The 18,209-nt window shown below is 33.8% G+C and overlaps 1 protein-coding gene across 1 annotated transcript in view; it reads right to left on the bottom strand.

Moving 5' to 3' along the window:
• Positions 1–2,292: 2,292 nt before the first annotated feature.
• Positions 2,293–18,209, bottom strand: part of LOC111046266 (PTB domain-containing engulfment adapter protein 1) — a 28,105-nt gene continuing 12,188 nt past the window's right edge. The window contains exons 5-10 of the mRNA XM_039442113.1: positions 16,909–17,041; positions 15,705–15,861; positions 12,520–12,637; positions 9,967–10,130; positions 7,030–7,280; positions 2,293–3,349 (exon numbers count right to left, since the gene is read on the bottom strand). Coding sequence (XP_039298047.1) covers positions 3,275–3,349; positions 7,030–7,280; positions 9,967–10,130; positions 12,520–12,637; positions 15,705–15,861; positions 16,909–17,041 — 898 coding nt within the window. The 3' untranslated portion in view covers positions 2,293–3,274. The remainder of the gene's footprint in view (positions 3,350–7,029; positions 7,281–9,966; positions 10,131–12,519; positions 12,638–15,704; positions 15,862–16,908; positions 17,042–18,209) is intronic.

The raw sequence follows: 18,209 nt of genomic DNA, 5'->3' as shown, positions 1-18,209 counted from the left end.
AAATATATTTCTAGCATGTACCGGTACCTAAAATCACTTCATTATTGATATCACAACATCTTTTGGATATTGAATATTTAATTAACAACTGACAAATCCAAGTGCCGAATGTATTATAGAGAAAACTAAAACTTCATATACATAAGGCTTCAATAAACATATTCCAGCATGAAATGAGAGTTAATAACGAGATTCACATAAGAATAATGTAACCATGGTAACGGTACAGCTGAATGATATTTTGTATGAAATGTTACAATAGCGCACCTCCATGTAAGTAAATATCACAGTATTAGTGCCAAGCCACATAAAGCGTTTTTGCACTGGGGCGGACGAGTCGGCAGGGCAAGAAGCGGCAGATTATCAGCTGATTAGGTTGGCTTTTGGGAATCAGCAGATAATAAACCAATCGGAGAGCTTCTGTCCTGCCGACATTTCCGCAACCACTGCAGAAACACCTGAAAGAACCCTTCATGTGGCTTGGCCCCTGAAGGCCATTTCACACCGCCGTAGCGCGACATCTTCGGGCATTATAGCACGTATCCCAGCGCATTAATACGCTAGCTAAGGACTGTTCACACCAAAAGACACACTGTTCACATCCCGAATATTAACCAAATCTGGGAGATTTTCATTTTTCATGAATGAAAAACATAATTAATTTTTGCAAAAATGTTAACAAATTAGAATCGTTCAAACGATCATCATCGTTCGATGATGATAGTACTTGACGATAGGAACAGTATTATGTCCTAGATTAAAAAATTAACTATACTGGATCACATACCATATTCAGCTAACCAGCATGCCATTCAAACTGCAAGCCATGAATCACTCACTCACACCATAAATGTACTGTTGTTCAATATCTTTATACTGTATCATAAATTACTTCTGAGCCCGCAACCCGCAACAGGAATTGGCGAAATTCACTCCTTTTCTTGAGTTATTTGAAGATGAGTGATTTTTCTAATCTGAGAGTGAAGGAAAGATTTTGTTTCAGTGAATAACTCACCCTGTATTGTTGCGAAACGTCTCACATTATAGGACGAACATTTTAGGTCAACCTCTATCCTTAGCCCGAATATCAACTAAATCTGGGAGATTTTCATTTTTCATTAATTTTGGAAAAATCGTGGATTTTTGCAAAAATGGTAAACAATTAAAATGGCTCAAACTCTTAAGGATGATTATAGTACTTGACGAGAAGAACAATGTTATGTCATCACATTGGCGAAATTCACTCTTCTTCTTGACTTATAAGCATTTGAAGGTGAGTGATTTTTCAAATCTGAGAGTGGAGAGATTTTTTATGTTTGAGTGAATAACTCACCCTGTATTGTAGCGAAACGTCTCATATTATGGCATGAAACTTGTTAGACCAACCTCTATCCATAGGCCGAATATCAACCAAATTTGAGAGATTCTTCATGAATGAATAAAATATCAATGTATGACATAAACATTGGGGATTTTTTTCAAAAATGGTAAGAAATTAAAATCGCCCAAACTCTCAAGGATGATAGTACTTGATGAGAGGAACAATAATATGTCATCACATTGGCGAAATCCACTCCTGTTCTTGAGTTATAAGCATTTTTTGAACATGAGGCATTTATCTAATCTGAGAGTGGTGGAAAGATTTTGTTTGAGTGAATAACTCACCCTCTATTGTAGCGAAACGTCTCATATTATAGCACGACAGTCTTGTTAGGTCAACAACCTCTACCCATAGCCCGAATATCAACCAAAACTGGGAGATTTGCATTTTTCATGAAACCCATGAAGCGAAACGTCTCATATTATGGCATGCTACTTTTTAACTTTTTAGGTCAACCTCTATCCATAGCCCGAATTTTGACAATATCAAGTCGTTTCATCCAATGAATATAAACTTCAAACAAGTAAAAGAAAAAACACACAAACTCATACAGAAGTTTTTCTCTGTAGATTGCAAACTGTGTATCTGTGTAGTGAAAATAAAAATAATTGTTTATTTGAATCTTCTATTATAACATGATCTGTATTACCGGTCCAATTATTAGAACATGGGCATACTTGCCATGGGTATATTTACACTAAAGTTTACAGTGAATCTATTTGATGCTCACTTATCGACTCAGCCCCATTTTTGATGGTAATGAGTCGAAAAGTTTCATTTCAACTAATTTACTTAGTTTTGCATTTTAAAGTTATCGTATGTATATTAGTGGAAAAGAACGTTTTCATTATTTTAGTAACAAGATAGATAGCATAGTGAGTAATGTATATTGCAGAAATAAATGTTTAGAGTATAATAAAATAGTTTATATTTGTGATACATATCCTCTTAAATATAATGATATTCCATTTTTCTAAAGAATACACATTTAAAACTAGATAAAATGAATTCAAAGATACAACAAAAAATTATATTTACATTATTGATATAGAATTAATGTAATATAAACAAGTAAACAGATCGATCAATGATGCATCTTCAAATTACGTATAAAGATTGTATTAGAATATAAACACTATATAAATATAAGTATATATGTACAAGTTTTTCTTCCAAAATTGTTTCATCATCAATCAAAATATTAGAGCTAATTGGTGTTGGCGATTTCACCGAAAAAGTCGTGTTAGACGGATATGGAATGTTTTTTTTAAATATATAAATATATATTTTTGTGACAAAGTATTGGCTAAGTAATTATGTCGCACCAATTTAGAAAACTCAGCAATACATAACAATCTGTACAGTTTAGCACCAAATTTCGCGACGCTCTAGTTCTGAACTTATACAATATATCATAACAAAACCCTACTGCTACTGGATAAAATTTTCCATACTTCCGGAATTCAATATCATTATATACTGTTAAATTTAGAAAATATAACAATTTCTAAAATCTTTGTTATAGTCTTCCAATCTTTTTTCTACTAAAAACCAGGTTCAATCAAAATACAGTATACTGTAGCAATAAATGTAACTAGATAGAATAACTAAACATGCTTTAGTATAAAAAAAGATAATGTTCTTTTTGCAAGTAGTAGTTAAGCGATAGAAGACCAAGAGCTTGAACACATTGTAATCAATTATATTTATATTGATCAGAGTTTTGAAGGATGAATATTTCTTACATTTAATAAGGCACCAAGCAAGTGTTATTAATAACAGGGAACAGCACAGTAGGAATGCACCGGTGTTCATACAAAATATTTAATTAATTTTGGTATGTATAATGTAAAATTAATAATCACACAAATTCTGCATCCTTCTGGCTAGAATTCATTTCCTTAGAGGATCCAGACTTTCTAGCGAGAAATCTTCGTTGCCAAAAGACAATCCACGACTAAAGCCATCCTGGAAAATAAAAATTAATAATTAATATGTGATCACAAAATACGCATAAATTAGCTTAATAAACGTATAACTATAGTGAAGTCCACGTTACAATGGCAGTGGATAAAGATAGGAGAATAGCGATGCCGATTCTCTGCATTAATTAATTATATTTCTACACTGTCAAAAACATAATTGGCAACGTTGTGGACCTAGAAAAGGATAGTACCACCGGCTTTGTCGAATGATAGACAAGGATAGCAAAACCAAAGTTGATCAAATACTGTCATTATAACGTGGACTTCACTATAGCATAAAATACAGCCTAAAAATGATAGTACACAACATTGGGTCAAAGACTGGAGGGGACTTGAGCATACTTGTATGTAATTATTTTAATAAAAACCTCCAAGTTGAACCGTGCATACTTTATGATTCTCAAGTTGTCTCATTCGGTGGACAGAAACACTTTCATCACAGTATATTATGCATATGTCTATTCCCATCTATGCTATGGAAATATCTTCTGGGGTAATTTAACAGACAGTCATAAGGTTTTTAATGCAAAAAAAAGATTATTAGAGTGATTTTCGGGTTGAGACAAAGAGACTAATGCAAGTCTGTTTTTCAAAATTCTCAGATTCTGACCTTGCCTACAATTTACATTTATCAGTTATTAATTTTTATCAAGAGTATTATAAATATACTGTATATCAATTTTGCACAGAGAGACATAATTACTCCACTCGCAATCAGCATTTGCTGTTGTATCCATAGACATGCGACCTATGAGAAGAATACTTCTTATTGAGGATTAAGATTATATAATAAATTACCTGAGACCATTCGAAAAATCGAATCTCTAAAGCTTATCAAGAAATCTGTGAAAAGAATCTTAGTTGATCAAGCGTACTACTCGGTGGTAGAATTCAATTAACCATAAACTCTGCAAACTCAATGACACAAAGTAAAATGCTCACATTTGCTCTATTTTTAGGACTAAGAATAATGATAGACTTAATATAGGGTACACTTTGTTATATAATTTTTTTTATATACTGTTACTGTTTTATTTTACGTGTTAAAAATCTTACTTAGTTCTAAGGATGCCATTATTTGACAAATCACCTATCAAATGGGAGTATTCCCAATAATTATGATGTAATGTGATGAAAATAATAAATAAATAAAACCAGTGGTTTTGACAATATCAAGTCGTTTTCATTTAATATAGATACACAAATATTTTTGATATTTTTCTCGGGACACTCCTGTGTTTCGGATGAAAACTTTAAGCCGTCGATCCGGGCTGCCTAAAAAGCAGTCGATAGGTTGTGTCAGAGGCCCTAATTGATCAGTTACGACCTGAAAACTCTGACACCAGCCAGGTCATTCGATATTATTATTGTTAATACAAATCATTGAATGATTGGGACAGGATCAAGGGGCACAGCCCAAAGCATTTCCTTTCCCAAATCTTGATAGAAATATTTCCGGGTTTCAAAACTCTTATTAAATTTAATAAACTATAGACACTAGATTCCTAAACATTCCTCGTGGTGACGACGCTCTGTCATCAGAAACTGTGATTCCGTAAAACCACGAGAAATATTGCCGTTTTCTCTACAATACCTTCCTAAAATAGGGGCTAGAGTTCAGTGCTGATATGGAAGTATCTAAACCAAGTGTCGCGTCGTCACTATGAAGAACCGGGAAGCTCCTCGATACCTAGGTGTGCGACTTGATAGGTCTCTAACATACTGCCATCACTTGGAGGGTGTAAGAGACAAGTTAAAGACCAGAAACAATATTATAAGCAAACTGGCTGGAACAACCTGGGGTTGCAATGTGGGAACGCTGCGAACATCCAGTCTTGCCTTGGTGTACAGTGTGGCTGAATACTGCTCACCTGTGTGGGCACATAGTGCACATGTGGGAAAGATCGATGTGCAGCTAAATGAATCCATGAGAAAAATCAGTGGCACAATAAGACCAACAGAGACCAACTGGCTACCTGTGCTTTGTAATGTCCTGCCACCAGACCTCCGCAGATTGAATAAGACAAGACAACTTGTTAACAGGGTTGTCTCAAGGAATGAGTTGCCAATAGCTAAGGAGCTAAATAATGCACCAGCAAGACGGCTACAATCTAGGAGGTATCTGAGATTAGATGATCAGAATGGTCAGGATATTGAAACAATTTGGAAGGCAAGGTGGTCCTCCTCATCAGTAAAGAATAAACACCTAATTGAGGATCCAAATGTACAGGTGCCAGGGACACTGCTTGGCCGCCGGCAGTGGTGCTGTTTGAACAGGTTCCGGACATCTACTGGAAGATGCGCCCAGTCTCTTGCCTTATGGGGCTTTACACCTGACCCATACTGTGAATGTGGCGAGATACAGACAATGGAGCACTTGGTTTCAAACTGCCCTCTGTTCCCATGTGAGGGAGGATTGCAGGAGGTGCATGCGGCAAGTGATATGGGGCTTAAATGGATCGAAGGAGTATTACAGACAATTGACATTTGAGGCAGACCCATAGAGGCCATTCCAAAATATGCAGTAATACTGCATATAGCATACTTTCCTTCAATGTAATTTTTGTTTTGTGTTTTTTTAAATTATGACAAGTCACTTCTGACGCTTCCACATGCTGGCCCATAAAGCATAAGCTTATAATACTATGAAGAATGCTTGGGAAGTACGTCACCCTAAAACGTCCGTTGCGGAGCAATGTGGAACGTCAAGGAATAAAAACCGACTATGAAGAATGCGTCACTGTAATTAAAAAAAAAAAAATAGCTTGACTAACTTTCTGATAATAAACTTCCATTGTAGCTACACATTTTGCACTTTGTTTGAATCGAATACCTTTAAAATTGACATTAAGACAAGTATTTTAAAACCACTCAATCCATCTGCGCCACTCTGTATAAAGGACGCTTACTAACATTCAAAATTGATTACACATAATTCAATAAGACATGAAAATGAAGATGATAGAAATTACCTCAGTGTAATAATGGGTCAATTGAATAAAAACTAGAATCTAGTTAGTGACTAATTAATTCTAGGTACAATACAGATAAGTATCCATACAGAAATGCTATAGTGAGGTCCACGTTATAATGGCAGTGTAGGATAGACAATAGTGTTGCCATCCTTGTCTAACATGCAACAAAGCAGATAGCGCTATCTCTATCTGTCTTTGCTCTGTTGCTAGATCAATTGTTACAATGTAGAATTAATAATTAATTAAAATATTTCATCTAATTATGAAAATTCATTATGAAATTATTGGATAAAATCATTTCTTGCTTAATAAAATATAATTGAATATTTTAAACGAAAATGAACAGTTAAAATTACATCAATAAGCCTGTATCAGCTACCGTATATAGAAGGCATTGACAAGACAGAGGATCGGCAACGTTTTTCTCCTATCTTTCTCCACTGCCATTATAACGTGGACCTCGATTCAAGTCAGCTGTATAATCTTATCTGTATAGGTACTTATCTGAATAGTACCTGGGATTAATTAGTCACTAGGTTCAAGTTTTCATCCAATCTACCCAGTGCTTTAGAAAATTTGATGTAACTTTCAATGGTCTATTAAACGATTTAATAAGAATTCTAGAAACCGGGTAATCGTCCGACAAATATGAAACGTTAACGATAAAGAATAATAATAGAGTACTCACTTTCATTTCGAGTATTTTCTTGTCGAGCAAGCCAATAGCATTCTCAAAGTCGGACTGCGAGGGTTCGGAACCCGATGCGCCGAAATCTCCCATTCCGAACGGATCAGAGCTCTGATTGGTGCTTGTGCTCATGCGTGGTGTCGGCGTCGGAATGTTGAATGGTGTCGAGCCAAACATGTCTTCCTTCTGACCATTGTTCACCTGTATACTTCTGCGAGCTGGGTCTCTAGCTGCTTTCGGTGGAGGAGCAACTGAAAATTCAATAAATTCGTTCAATACTGGAATACTTGATAAAATATAAATACCATTTTCCTCGCACTTTAAATTCAATTGTCAATAATTATTATTTAAGGCAAATAGATATGTCACATATCACACCAATATTGAATGTTTAAGGAAACAGTTGATCTATATAAGCACTAAAATAATAACCTTATTCCGGGACCACTTCCTCATAGACTCTAAGATTAGTAGAAAAACTATACTAGAAATAAAAACCTGGACCTACAGTCATTTTTTTCTTTCATATCGACGTATGAGTCTCGAGATTTCTGCTCTAACTACTGTTTGCAAGGCCTTTTCTTTTAGATACATTTGTTGAAAGTGGAGTCGTTTACATTTTTTGCTTATATCTTTTCTCTCTTTTTTCCTGCCTTCTTCTCCATTTCTTCCCTTTTCCACTCCTCTTCACCCTTCATTCTTCACATTTATACCATCTACCTGCCTATTACATGGGAAACCATAGTTGGCTAGCTATTTTTCCTCCTTTTTTATCTTCAGCACACCCCACCATGAAGCCTGTTTTTGTATTTTATTAAAAACTTATTTTTGATTGTGATTTTTTTGTATTTTGATTTCTTTTATGTATTTTGTGTTGAATTGAATAAAATTATTGATTGATTGATAGTCGACATGTGATCACAGTTTAACAAATTCAACACAGTGTCAATGTTGAAGAATGAGATAATACGGCATCAGGCAAAAAATTAATTCACACAATTTGAAATCCTTTGCCACAGCCAAAGCAAAATTGTGCGAGTGAGTGAAATTGGGCACGGTCTGGGAGCACGAAAAAGTGGCAAATTGTTCTAATTTCAGTGGTATATTGTTCAATCGCGTGACTGGTACAAATTGTTCCCATGGAAGATCACTTCAGATCTTCGGTTCAATTTTTTGGCGCGCTCTTCTGAAATTAATTTCCACCAAAGAATGTCGTAGAGTAACTGCGTAAATTAACAAAGGCCGCTGTAGTGTATTATCATAATAATTATTTCAATTAGAAAATTAATTGTATGATTTAAAGCAATAGTACAAATTCAAATCAAGTAGCTGGTGATAGTGCACGCAAATATTCTATGTTGGCTATAAGAGATCAAAGAATAGGCCTACTTTATAGGTTCTAGGTTGGCTATGTTGTAAATAGAAACATTTCATTAGTATCATTATGTTGTCAGGACAGGTTGATTTTTCATAATAGTTCAATAGAAGGGTTCTAAAATGTAGAGAAAACAGAAGATAGCTTGTTTTGCCTACGCAAGGGCAGAGAAGCAAGCAGACTACAATTCAATCGACCAATGAGAGCTCTTCAAATTTGAACTGTCACAATTTACCAGGCCTCGACTGCGGGCAGGAATTTGTTACTGGAACTAGTTTCTGGTACAGAATCTGTCAAAACCTGGGTCTCATTGATCTGCTCAATTGTTCCCATGTGACACGGAACTTTTTACTGGGTAAATTGTGAATCGGTCAATTTACCACGTTTCATGTTCCCAGAACTGGCACATTATTCTTATATTGATGTGCAATACAAGTAACTATTCAAACACCCTGCTCGAATATAATAATTATAAGAATAGCGGAGTCATCAATCATGCCACCGGATGACCGCAGAGAAACTAAACTAAAGGCAGATCGAGTCGAGGTACTCTAGATGAACCTTGAGTTGTGTGGAGGTGAGGAAATGTGTTTTAAGAGTATTTTAGTATGCTCCGGAGAGAGAGATAATGTCATTTATTAATAGATAAATTGATTTATTAATAGAGAATGCTTGAATTCATTAAGCTACGTTCTTTTCATCGTCATCAACTTATAAGAAAGAGCAAGGCTCAGGACCCTTAAAACCTGGTGAAGACGGCGCTACTGGAAAGCACTGTCATTCTCGCCACACACGCTATATATACAATAAGAAAATAATTAAATTAAACAATAATATAATATTAGCAGCTGGATGGCCTCGCTTAACGCTTACACTACACTTGGAAGAATTAGAAAGTGGTTGTAAGTATACGTGTCTATATAGCAAGTACAGAGAACTCAACATTCTTAACAAAAATGAAATGAAAATAAATTGTAAGTTGCATTTTTTCAAATGCTAATTAATGAATAATTATTATTGTACGAGAATCCCAATTAAATGCTGTAAATCGCCCCGAAGACTTCTGCTACTACAAATATTGACAACAGGGTAAACAGCTAGATGGGAATTCCATGAGCGCTACTATACAAAAATTATTTGTCAGCCAGGGCTAATTTTTGTATAGTAGCGCTCATCAAATTTCCATCCAGCTGTTTACCCTGCTGTCAATATTTGCAGTAGCAGAAGTCTTCGGGGTGATTTACAACTGTAAAAGTAACTGTAATTTTTGACAAAAATTATTTGTTAGCCCGGGCTGACATTTTTTGTATAGTAGCGCTCATCAAATTTCATTCTAGCTGTTTACCCTATTGTCAATATTTGCAGTAGCAGAAGTCTTCGGGGTGATTTACAGCATTTAATTGGGATTTTCGTTTCTTAATAATTAAAAATGAAATGTTATACTTACTTGTATAACTCGTACTAGATTGTACAATAGGAGTATACAATACAATAAAAACATTCCGTTTGAATGTATGTGAATTATTGATAAAAAATTGAAGGGAATAAGAGAAAAGACTTACGTAAGGGCGCAGGAATTGGTGCAGGATTTCCATTGAAAATTTGCTGCTGTTCTGGTTGAGTGTTTCCTTGTTCGTAGGCTCTCGGATTGAAGTCCTCCTCAAGTTCATCCATCAGTAGTCCCTCCAATTTGGTACCAACACTAGGCACGTTAACATCTAGGTCACTAAAACAAATTTGAATTATTTATTTATGCATTGATGCATACAATATCATTCTCAACTATGAATGCTTGGGATAGGAACAACAGGCTTAAAGCCCAAAACTGTTCCTTTCCCAAATTAAGATAGAAATTGTCCACAAATAGGTTATGATTACATTATTGTTTACGAATTGTAAAATGTCAATGATTGATGCCATGCAGCTAAAGTTCATTCTGAAAAATCACCCTACAATTGAATACTATTGAATAGTTGTAATTTAAAAGTATTCGTTCAAGCTACTTAGCAAAAACGTGTCTCTACAATGCAACGTCTTAATTGTTGTCACATCACATTACAATCAATGAACAGAATATGAAGCTTGAAGTAAGGAGGATAAGCTGTGAAACCAGAATAATTAACATAATGAAATTCCTAATTAAGGCTATAAAATACTCTGAGGACTTCAGCTACTGAATCTATATAAAGAATCGAGCCTCAAATTTTGACATTCAATTACTTTTTTATGTCTGCACCGAATTTGATGATTTTCTTTAGTTGTGTTCGTTATGTTCAGGACCAGGATTATGGCCTATCAAATTTATAATCAGACTTCAGGACTCATTCCTACGGTCCTTCAAAGTTTACATGTAATCCTTATGGGAGAAAATTTGTGAGCTGGCCACACACAGAAATAAAAATCAGCTGTTATAATCATTGCGTCATCCAAAAGCCGTCGGTAGATAGTAGACAAGAGTGTATGCTGCTCCATAACCGTACATGTATATGGACGCCCCGATTAAAAACAAATTAATTCCTCAATTAAGGCTGCAAAATACTCGGAGGACTTCAGCTACTTAGTATAGGATACATATCATTAATTAGAAATTTCGTTCTGTTAATTATTATAACGAACAAAATATTTCCCTACGAAAACTAAACTTGTATACAGTAACACTGCATTCCCCCATATTTCTTATCTCAATAGGTAAGTTCCTGTGTACCATTTGGGCTTGGTAGAAAGATGTTCTCATCTCAAGCCCGTCGACCGACCACTTGGCAGAGTGGCAAAGCCATAGTTCACCCTGTATCTTGTTGGATAAGTATGAATTATTTCTGGTAAGATTTTGAATTGATTGTTTCTGAGGTTAATTAATAAAGATTTTATGTAGAGTTGCCTTATACTCAACACCGGAAATTCTGTAAATAGCTGAATGGTTTGGATAGGATAGTTCCATCTTTCTTTAGGATAGTTTTGATTATTTGCCTCTGCGACACAGATAGTGGCTCCAGGAGAGTTGCAGGCAGTCCCCCCCCCAATAAGAATGTCATAGGTATTGAATAATGGACTGAAAATAAACAAAGTAGACTGACTTGCAATGCTTTCTTCTTGAAACTTGGCTTAGCTGAGAGAAAGCATTTAATAGTCTTCTAAGTCGCTGTTTGACAAACTGGACATGGGGACCCCAGCTAAGGGTGTAATCAAATGGGGTAAAAGAAAGGAGACGGGGCCGCGCTACCTGTGCACTGGGCTATTGTTGCAAAAAGGTGCATCCTCTAACTCTCGACTAGCATACTTCATTGTCCTCTAATTCCGCTTCATTACCCTTTTAGTGGCCATCAGTGGCCCCGTGTGCTTTCTTGAAGGCAATTCTAGCTGGTAGCACCAACTTATCTATTACTTTGCACCTTACATCTGCTACTTGTATTTTCTGCAATTATTGAATGTAAATCAGTGATCAAGTACTTGTAATTATTGTATATTTGTATTATTGTAATATTGTATTATTCCCAAAGGTTCACTTGATGAAACTCAACTTGCTCACAAGCTGTATACAGACTAACTTGAGTTAAATACGATTCGATACTTATTGAACGTACAATTTTTTGGCGTCCTTTAAAATTCTATTAGATTGAACACAACTTGGCAAACATATGATGTGTATCATGTGTTTGTCAAGTCCCATCCAATCTCGTAGAATTTATTAAGACGGCTAACAAATGTACGTCCAAAAATCTTTGTGGGCTTCACACACCACTTACGTTTGACTGAATTTGTACTTGTCATCGATAGTAATGTGTGTGTTTATCCAATCACTGTATGCTACCACTGGTTTACAGCTGAACTGAAAGTAACCACACTGGTCCATCAATATGCAGCTCGGTGTGGAAACCTTAACAATAGACCACGGAAATAACGAAATTCAATAACAATAGGTGACCACTGAAGGGTCTCTAGAACTTTTACCTGTCCATTCATTGTTTTCGGCGGCCCCGTCTAATTTCTTTAACCCGGATAATGTTATCAAGGGTGAATAAATCGAAATTCAATCTGCTTCCCGAATAAGATGTGAAATCGGGATTGAATGAACAAGGGATAGCTATTTCAAGATGGAAATGTTTTGCAAAACTTACCTAATGTCTCCGAACGATTGACTGTTGAAGTTTGAGCCAGAGTTCTGACGTGGTGGCACGGGTGGAGGAGGGGCAACTGTTGATCCGTTACTCGAAGACACATTTACCAAAAGGTTTCCTGAATTCAAACAAAACTCAATTAATTAACTCGGACTATGTGAAACCTTATCTAAATTTGGGAGAGGAATAGCACAAGGTTACCTTACTTTTTTTCTCTCCCTATCAATTTTCATGATGCACTTGTTGTATAAATCAATTAATTGGTTGAAACTGATTGAACTGAAAGAGAACTCAATTGATTGGTTAAAATTAAATCAAGTGGAAACTCAATTAATTGGTTAAAGTGAGCATAAGCAATAGACACAAATCGTATTATTTAACGCTACGATCCTAAATAAAATCTTGAGTTTTGATTACTCATTCCAACAAGAATAAACTCTACAATAGAAGACATTATTTTAGGAAATGACAATTTGGGACGTGGTGGTCTTCTTATTCTTCTTCTCATTTGGCTTTACGTTTAACCCATTTCTATGGGGTGATATCATAGAAAAACAATAGCATAAGTTACGCTATTGTTTATATATGGTGATATTAACCACGATATTAATATCAAAATTTAAATGGTGATATTAGACACGGAAAAAGGAGTGAAGTGATAGGCCATCGTGCAACCGATTCTTAGATCAAGAACATCGGACGTCATCAAGAGTGATATTGCAATCTAGAATTACCCTTCAATGAACCTAATTTGAAAGAATTACTGAAATAAATTATTATGGATTGAGTCTGAATCAGTGAGCTGAATTGAGTTTGGCCTTTGAATGATAATCAACATTGAACATTACTGATTGAAAAAGATTACTGAATGAATGATTTGATCAATTAAGTATTTTGATGATACTACTTGAATGGTTCAATTAGAAAGAATCACTAGTATCCTCTATTATATTTTATTTTAGACACGGTTGTTTTCGGAGATAATTCCATTACCAAGTGTCAAAATTGATATTATAATTTCAGTAAACAAATATTAGCTTGAATATTAAAAAATTACCCTGCTAAAAATGGGTATTAAAAACTCACTTTTCTCTATAGGGTTACTGAAATCATATCAACACGATAAAAGTTATCAAGTAACTTTTTTATTTTATCAAATCACAACTATTTTCAACTCATTAGTTTTATTTTCAAGTGTAAATAATAATAAACAAACGGTTGTTCATTTTCTTTTACTTACACTTGAAAATGGCTCAAATGAGTTGAAACTAGTTGTGATGTGATAAATTAAAAATAAGGTACTTGATAACTTTTATTGTGTTTAAAATTTATATTTGTTTGCCACAAAATAATAATATTCTTTTTGACACCCGATAATGACATTATCGCCGAAACTAGCCGTGTATCAAATAAGATAGAATAGAGGCTACTAGTAATTTTTGTGTTACTAAACGAAAATCCCAATTAAATGCTGTAAATCACCCCGAAGACTTCTGCTACTACAAATATTTACAACAGGGTAAACAGCTAGATGGAAATTCCATGAGCGCTACTATACAAAAATTATTTGTCAGCCCGGGAATAATAATAATTTATCATTAATTAGCATTTGAACAAATGCGACTTCTAATTTATTTCCATCAGTAATTTTTGTAATAAAATAATTTCATTCCTTCACATTTCAGAATTGAACACTTTGAACACAGCAACAAGAGGCTTTAAAAACAATATGCCTCCAGAGCAAATTTGATTTTTACTAATTTAAACGAAATAGACAACACACCGCCTGATAGGAGAAGTCAATCACAAAAATGTCACAGCCTCAATGAATGAAGAAACTTTGGAAATTAAAAACATCCTTGTGGTTGATGTGTGTCTTCTTACAGTGAGAGTTACTAACTCTTAGCATTTCTTAAAAATAACGTCAATGCTTCAGATTTAAGCAATACAGACAGCTATCTGAATTTATAAATTTAGACAGGTATTACAAAAGCAGTAGCTTTCATCACTTCAATACGAGAAACAGTTAAAAACTAAGAGTTCAGCAGTACGCCCATACAAAATCTAACAAACATGTCTTTTATATGTCAGTTGAATTGTCACTCTCGACCATTTCAAGCAGCTGCCACTCATCTAATTTAAGCTGGTTTTGAAAGATTTATTAATTTCTAAGTGCTTGTACAAAGTTAATGAATATTTTGAGATTGACTGGAGTTAAGTGTTACTGTACATACTAATAATTAGTATATTTTACTATAGTTTTTTTTAAATTGTAAACCTTTTATTGTTTATGAATGTCTGACATGGTCCATGTATTCTGGAAATATTTATGACCAATGAAATATTTATTTATTTATCAGTGAATCTATCTAAATCGGCGTGAGAAATTTGTTGAGATGTGTTGATGGAACAACACACACCTTCAAGTAAAACAAAACTGTATTGGAACAACGTTTAGAACAATCATTCGGTTAATACAATATAAATAGTATTTTTTTATTTAGTACAAGTTCAATAATATAATAAATTGTTCAAAGTAGATTATAATTTGAAAAATGCGTTGATATGTGTTGATAGATTAACACACACCTTCAAGTAAAACAAAACTGTATCTGTACAACGTTTAGAACAATCATTCATTTAATACAATATAAATAGTAGATTTTTATCTAGTACAAGTTCAATACTATAATAAATTGTTCAAAGTAGATTATTATTTGAAAAGATTAGAAACGACGATTTGATATAAAGTAAAAAATAATAAATTTCATTTATTTTATAAAGAAAAATATCTGTATCCATAGAACAGTAGTCAACTGTTATGCTGCAGAATGGACATTCACTTTTTGGCAGCTCAATCTAGATAAAAGTGCATCAGTGTTTCTATTTCTGAACTTTATCTGGAAAATGGAATTCGTGATTATTGTTCGTCACCTGTTTTACTAGTATGATAAGATTAAGAAGATGTTTTCCACCTAAAGACAATAACTATCAACTCTGGCTGATGGCTTTGGCCATGCCTAAGAATTTTTGAATGTATCAGTTTTCAATTATGTTGTTGGAACTTGTATCTAGTGTATTCAATTTGTATTGTAGGCCTATTCTTGAATTGGAAAATAAAAATTCTCTATCTATAAAGACAAATAATATTGCCAGGCTGAAGCCTATTGCACCAAAATACATACTTTTCTTTTGACTTCCAGACGATGAGTTGCCGTTTGTATTTGGTGATGAATAGAGTGGTTCAGTGGAAGTGGATGAGGCCACCGAATTATTATCATTCACATGATTCACTTCCAACATATCAGAGATGTTGTTTTTCCTCATATACTCCTCAACATTCTGAAAGTAATCACAACATTTTTCAGTCAACATAGAGAAACGTTCAAACTAGTGTCTTGTGTCCTAAAAATTACATTAAATCGTATATTTAAACCCGTTTTCCCCATTTAATCATAGATCTGGTTTTCTGCCGAGGGTGATGCCCACATGAACTACAGGCTTATGCGTCGTTAATGGGAAGGATTATGATGATGATAAAAACGATGAGAGATGAATGGATTTATTATCCTTTAGTTCGTATCCAACCACCGGGGAGCGATTTTTAAATTTATAAATATTTAAATATTTAATATATAAATATTAGTTACTGAATTTTTGTTCCTTTTTATGTTTCAGTTATTAATTACGCTGGATTCTAAAAATAATATACTCAGAGTATTTGAGTTCCAATTTACATAATAAATTATTGCTATATATGATAAATCAGAAATTTTATTCAAGAATTTAAAACCATTTTCAATCATATATCGGTTTCTATTTTTAAATATCAATCAAATATTCAATTTATAAAATTATTGATTGAGTCCTCCCCCAATTATTTTAGAGAATTTTATAGCAATGTTCTATAGAACCTTACATTGTAATGTATATTACATATAAATTTATTGTAATTGCATTCTATATAGATTGCTGTTAGAGGATTATTTATTGGAATATGATTTTATAAACAAAGCTAATGCAAAATGAATAACATGAGAATTTTTATTCCTTTGAGACATAAAAATGCTATTGGAAACGTCACAGATCACAACAAGATAATTATTGTCAATTATACTATTGTCAATTATAGACCCGTGCCCCGCAAGGGTCTAATTGAAAACTTGACGTAATGAAATCTTGTAGAATTTTAAATAGGCCTATAACCATCCTCCGTAAATTAAGAATCTATACGCAAAATCTCAAGTTAATCAGTCCAGTAGTTCAGACGTGATGATGCGTCATTCGTGATATTCCTATCCGGCACGTGTATAAGCCATTTTTTTCCTTTATTATATTATAGATTAGTGCCAGAGAGGTTTGTGGAAGAAGTGCATGTTTTGAACTTACTTGTCCAACCATCATATCAGTAAGCCGCTGTCTCAGAACGGTATTCTCAGTTTCCAATCGTTTCACTCGTTGCTGCATTACAATCAAACGTCTTTGCACCTCTAGATCTTTTCCTGCAGTTTCTAAAAACCGTCTGCAAAAACAATGAAACAAGTTGGTAGATATCACCAGATCATTTATTTGACAGCTTACAATAAAACAAGTTAGTGATATCACCAAATAGTTTGGCGGCTTCCAATGAATATCGCTCTCCATTAGTAAAAATAAGACAACAAAATATATTTTCTTCTTTAGGACTACTTTTGAATAAAAATAAAAATATAAATCTGAGTACACTTTTAAAATTATTTCATCATGACATTTCGGCTACTAATGTCATTATCAAGTGATTGGAAAATAAATTATTACAATGTAAATTTAATATTCTTCAGATTATTTTGGAAATAACGACTGATTAAAGATAAAGAATTTTTGGAAGGCCAAAAAATCCATTCAAGAATGAAATCTCAATACAAAATACAATATTATGTAAATGGAAACATAATCTTTATATATTATCGCATGCTTATGCACTCATAATCTATACAGATTTCAATACATAGTTTTATGATTTTAGATTTTACATTATAGATTTTAATACATACGCCCTGTTTCAATAGTTCAATCAATAGCTGCACTACTAATAAGCAATACGTAATGTCACCACTAACACCACTGTCAATAATGATCCAATGAACAATAATATATATGAGCTATGCCTATGTGAAATATAAGGCATTAGAAAATATACCAGTACTTGGTACAATTGAAATAGCAGTAAATTATACCATTAAGTGAGGTTTGGAGAGGACATAAATTCCATTGATAATAGAAAACTTAGAATAGTAAGCTCTGATGGAGATTAAAATTTGAATCTCCACCTTTAACAGGATGCACGTTGGAATTTAAATGTAAAGAATAATATTATATATTTTGCTACAGTATAACTTTTTAATTCATCAAGTACCGTGTATTTTCAAGTTTGTTCTGACCACACTTTGACTAAAATGCATCAACTGTACTATTTCTTAAGTTTAAATACTGATTAAGATAAGTAAATAGTTTACACTATAGTATGGTACAATTTGTGTCTAGTGTGTGCATAACGTTTAACTTTTACTTACAACTTATAAGTGAATACTGATGTAATAGGTATTTGAGTCAAGCTAGATTAAGCTTAAAAGTATATGTTGTACATATGCACCGGCATTCACCAGTATTTACTTGACTTGTAGGGCACTATATGCTAGTGATTAGCCATA

The sequence above is a fragment of the Nilaparvata lugens genome, chromosome X, assembly GCF_014356525.2.
Source record: "Nilaparvata lugens isolate BPH chromosome X, ASM1435652v1, whole genome shotgun sequence".
NCBI classification, from domain to species: domain Eukaryota; kingdom Metazoa; phylum Arthropoda; class Insecta; order Hemiptera; family Delphacidae; genus Nilaparvata; species Nilaparvata lugens.
This window is presented reverse-complemented; position numbering and strand designations above follow the sequence as displayed.